The following is a 4,917-nucleotide window of genomic DNA, read 5'->3' on the forward strand; positions in this document are numbered from 1 at the left end:
TATATATAAATGGGACTGTGACACTGTGACATGCTGGTTTCTTGTCTTACAGATAGTTCCAGGTGGATCTGCCTCGCAAACTAAACTAAGAATAGGAGATAGAATATTATCTGTAAGTATTATGCTGTGAGATTTTACTGCACGACTAAAATTATTCAGCATGTGTATAGCTGCGTTCACACGAGGATTTCAGTACCGTACTGAGCGTTCACACGGTAAAAATATTCAAGACTTATACGCGGCCTCGCAAGTACCGTACTGAAATACGAGGCTTGTTCAGCGCGGAAAGTGATTCCGCTCTGAAACAGCTGCGTAAGTACGGCACCACGCTGGCCGCGTATTGTCTGTCATGAGAACGCAATTCGAGGCCTTGTAGGCCGTGAAACTGTAGTGCGCTACATTGATACTAGGCGGCGGAGTGTCGTTTTTCACTTAAGGCTCATGCCATTGAAAATATTTCTCCAAATTTCCTTTTGATAATCGTCTTCATCACCAAAGCATTCGTAATGTTCATCTGGATCATCATTTTGTGTAATTTTACTGGAAAACCGCCACAAACAACTGACTTTCATGGGCGCCGCCATCATGAAAAACACTTCCCTCTAACGGAGAAATTATTTACCATTATACCTAGCCAGCTAAGCCTCGATTCTCGTGTGAACGCTGCGGGTTGTCTTAGCACGGTATTTCAGCCGAATTCAGCACCAGATAAGTACGGAACCAGCGAGGCCGTGAATCTCGTGTGAACGTAGCTTCTATCGCTAGCAGATGTAGTGGCTTGTGTACGTACGTGTGTGTACGTGTGCGTGTGTATATCTTTATTACCGTATGTTTTCTATTACTGGAAGTGTTTCGTCAACATTATAGACAGTATTCATACTAAATATCAACATAGGTTCATAACTCACATTTTCACATCATTAGTATTCATAAAATACATAAAGTTAATTTGAAAAAAGTCATAACTTTTGTACTCATATAATTGACTCAATACTTATAACATTAGTAACGTTAAAAAAAAAAGTGAAATGGAATCCGTAAAAAAATTCGCATCTGAGGACGGCTTTTTTCCCCGTTTCGCGTTTTCAAATTGAAAGTTTTTACATTGATTTCTTCAGGCGCACGTCATTTGCAGCTGTTTCTTTGCATTCAGCACGATATACGCCCGATACGCGGCATTTCTTACGACTGAGCGAAATCGTGTATGTAACTACGATACATACGATATGAGGTTTTTATTACGACTGTCAGCGAATTGCATCGGCGTGACAGTTTCTTTGTTTGCTCGGTGACAGGTTAATGGGATAGATTTAACGAAGGCCACCCACCAGGACGCCGTGATGGCGCTAGTGTCACCTGTCCAGAGCATCGCCCTGCAAGCACAACACGACCCCCCTCCCAAAGGTCTGCAGGAGATGAAGATCCGGAAGGCTCCCGGGGAGAATCTAGGCATCAGCATAAAGGGAGGAGCGCACAGTCACCCGGGCAACCCGCTCGATCGCACGGACGAGGGTGTGTTTGTATCGCGCATCAACCCCGTGGGAGCGGTGCACCGCGACCGCAGGCTGCGTCTAGGCATGCGCATACTGGAGGTGAGTGTATCTCTCTCTCTCTCTCTCTCTCTCTCTCTCTCTCTTCCTCCCTCCCTCCTCCCTCCCTCCCCGTTGTGGGAGCGAGTGCACCGCCGGACCGCAGGCTGCGTCTGGCATGCCGCCGATACTAAGAGGTGAGTGTATCTCTCTCTCTATCTCTCTCATCTTCTCTCGTCTCTCTCGTCTCCGCTCCCTCCGTCCCTCCCTCCTCCCTTCCCGTTCGCCCGTTGGGGAGCGCGGTGCCCACCGCGACGCAGGCTGCGTCTAGCATGCCGCATACTGGAGGTGGGTGTTATCTCTCTCTCTATCTTCTCTCTCTCTCTCTCTCTCTCATCTCTCTTCCTCGCCTCCCTCCTCCTCCCTCCCCCGGTGGTGGAGCGGGTGCCCGCGACCGCAGGCTGCGTCTAGGCATGCGCATATCTGGCAGCGCCTGAAGTTATCTCTCTCTCCGCTATCTTTCTCTCTCTCTCTCTCTCGTCTCTCTCTCTTCCTCCCTCCCTCCTCCCTCCTGCCCCCGAGTGGCGAGCGGTGCACCTCCGATCGCAGGGCTGCGTCTAGGGCATGCCGCATTACTAGAGGTGAGTGTATCTCTCTCTCTATCTCTCGTCTCTCTCTCTCTCTCTCTCTCTTCCTCCCTCCCTCCTCCCTCCCTCCGCCGTTGGGCGAGGAGGCGGGTGCACCGCCGATCGCATGGCTGGCGTCTAGGCATGCGCATACTGGAGCCGTGAGTGTATCTCTCTCTTCTCTCTCTCTCTCTCGTCTCTGCTCTCTCTTCTCGTCTCTCTCTCTCTCTCTCTCTCTCTCTCATCTCTCTCTCCTATCTCTCTCTTCTCATCTCTCTCTCTCTCTCTCTCTCTCTCCTTCTCTCTCTCCTCCCCTCCCTGCCTCCGCTCCTCCCCCGTGGGAGCGCGTGGCACCGCGATCGCAGGAGCTGCGGTCTTAGGCGATGCGCATCACTGGAGGGAGTGTATCTCTCTCTCGTTCTCTCTCTCCTCTCTTCTCTCTCTCGTCCTCTCTCTCTCTCTCTCTCTCTCTCTCGTCTCTCTCTCCTCTCTCTCTCTCTCTCTCCCTCTCTCTCTCCTCTCTCTTCTCTCTCTCTCTTCTCTCTCGTCTCTCGGTCTCTCTCTCTCTCTCTCTCTCTCTCTCTCTTCTTCTCTCTCTCGCTCGCTCTCTCTCTCTCTCTCTCTTCTCTCTTCTCTCGTCTCTTCTCTCTCTCGCTCTCTCTCTCTTCTCTCTCTCTCTCTCTCCTCTCTCTCTTCTCTCTCTCTCTCTCTCGTCTCGTCTCTCTCTTCTCTTCTCCCTCTTCGCTTCCTCTCTACCACTCGCCCTCCTTCAGCCTCTCCCTCTCTATCATACCGTGGCATCTCTCTCATCTCTCTGTATACCGTGGAATACTCTCTCTCTCTATTAGTAACCGGTGGCATCTCTCTCTCTCTCTTATACCGTGCATCTCTCTCTCTCTATCATACCTTGGCATCTCTCTCTATCATACCTTGGCATCTCTCTCTCTATTATACCTTGGCATCTCTCTCTCTCTCTTGTATACCGTGGCATCTCTCTCTCTGCTATTATCGTGGCCATTCTCTCTCTCTCTATTATACCGTGGCCATCTCTCTCTCCTATCATACCTTGGCATTCTACTCTATTATACCTTGGCCAATCTCGTCTCTCGTATCATACCTTGGCATCTGCTCTCTCTATTATACCGTGGCACTCTTCTTCGTCTCTATTTATACCGTGGCACCATCTCTTCTCTCTGATTATACCGTGGCATCTCTCTCTCTCTATTATACCGTGGCATCTCTCTCTCTCTAATTATACCTTGGCATCTCTCCCTCTCTCTTATATTAGGCATCTCTCCCTCTCTCTTATACCTTGGCATCTCTCTCTCTCTATCATACCTTGGCATCTCTCCCTCTCTCTTATACCTTGGCATCTCTCTCTCTCTCTCTCTCTCTCTCTCTCTCTCTCTCTCTCTCTCTCTCTCTCTCGTTCTCTCTCTCTCCTCTCTCTCTCTCCTCTCTCTCTCTCTCTCTCTCTCTCTGCTCTCTCTCTCTCTCTCTCTCTCTTCTCTCTCTCTCTCTCCTCTCTCTCATCTCTCTCTCTCTCTCTCTCTCTCTCTCTCCCTCCCTCCCTCCCTCCCCCCTCCTTCCCTGCCTTCACCTCCCTCTCCTTTTCTGCCCCTCTCTCCCTCGGCCTCCCTCCCTCCTCCCTCCCTCCCTCCCTCCTCCCTCCCTCGCCTCCCTCCCTCCCTTCCTCCCTTCCCTCCTCCCTCCCTTCCCTCGCTCCCTCCCTCCCTCCCGTCCCTCTCTCTCTCTCTCTCTCTCTCTCTCTCTCGTCTCTCTCTCCTCTCTCTGCATACCTTGGCATCTCTCTCTCTATGGTAGCGTGAACGGACAGGGGGCCTGCTGCCGGGGCGAGCCAGGCAGGCGGGGCGAGCGCTGCGGAAGCGTCGGCGGACGCCATGCTTCGATCAGTGTCGTCTGCCGAGGATAGGGATACGACCCCGCCGAAGCGGAGAAGGTCAGCCCTGAGTTCGGCGTGCTCACCGATCGATCGACTCCGTGTCGTCCATTAGACCGCGCGGATTACGAGGAGGAGTTGATACGCATGAGGTAGGGGCACGAGAGTAACGCACGCACGTATTGCCGCACACATGCACACGCGCACACATAAGCGCCCGGTACGACGCACAACACACACACACGTACACACCGCACGCACACACACACAACACACACACACAACACACACACACAGCACACACGATACACACACACACTCGGCATACAACAACACCACACACACGCACACACTGCACGCACAGCACACAACACACACACACGACGCCACGGCACGCGACGCACGCCGACACACACACAACACACACCACACACACACACACACAACCGCATACACACCACACACGACATGCACGCACACACAGCTGCATTAGNCTCTCTCTCCTCTCTCTCTCTCTCTCTCCCTCTCTCTCATACCTTGGCATCTCTTTCTCTATGGTAGGTGAACGGACAGAGCCTGCTGGGGGCGAGCCACCAGGAGGCGGTGCGAGCGCTGCGGAGCGTCGGCGATGCCATGTTCATCATGGTCTGCGAGGGATACGACCCCGCCGAAGCCGAGAAGGTCAACCCTGAGTTCGGCGTGCTCCACCGATCGAAGTCCGACTCCGTGTCGTCCATAGACCGCGCGGATTACGAGGAGGAGTTGATACGCAGGGTAGGGGCGAGAGTAACGCACGCACGCACGCGCACACACGCACACGCCCACACGCGGGCACACGGGTACACACACACACACACACACA

At 52.8% G+C, this 4,917-nt stretch overlaps 1 protein-coding gene across 1 annotated transcript in view; it reads left to right on the forward strand.

Moving 5' to 3' along the window:
* Window positions 1-4,841, forward strand: part of LOC106818943 (protein scribble homolog) — a gene marked incomplete at its 3' end in the record, with an annotated part of 16,920 nt that extends 12,079 nt beyond the window's left edge. The window contains exons 3-5 of the mRNA XM_014823610.1: window positions 53-112; window positions 1,296-1,592; window positions 4,617-4,841. Of these exons, the coding sequence (XP_014679096.1) occupies window positions 53-112; window positions 1,296-1,592; window positions 4,617-4,841 (582 nt within the window). The remainder of the gene's footprint in view (window positions 1-52; window positions 113-1,295; window positions 1,593-4,616) is intronic.
* Window positions 4,842-4,917: the final 76 nt, after the last annotated feature.

This window comes from Priapulus caudatus, unplaced genomic scaffold, assembly GCF_000485595.1.
Source record: "Priapulus caudatus unplaced genomic scaffold, Priapulus_caudatus-5.0.1 Scaffold2678, whole genome shotgun sequence".
NCBI lineage: Eukaryota > Metazoa > Priapulida > Priapulimorpha > Priapulimorphida > Priapulidae > Priapulus > Priapulus caudatus.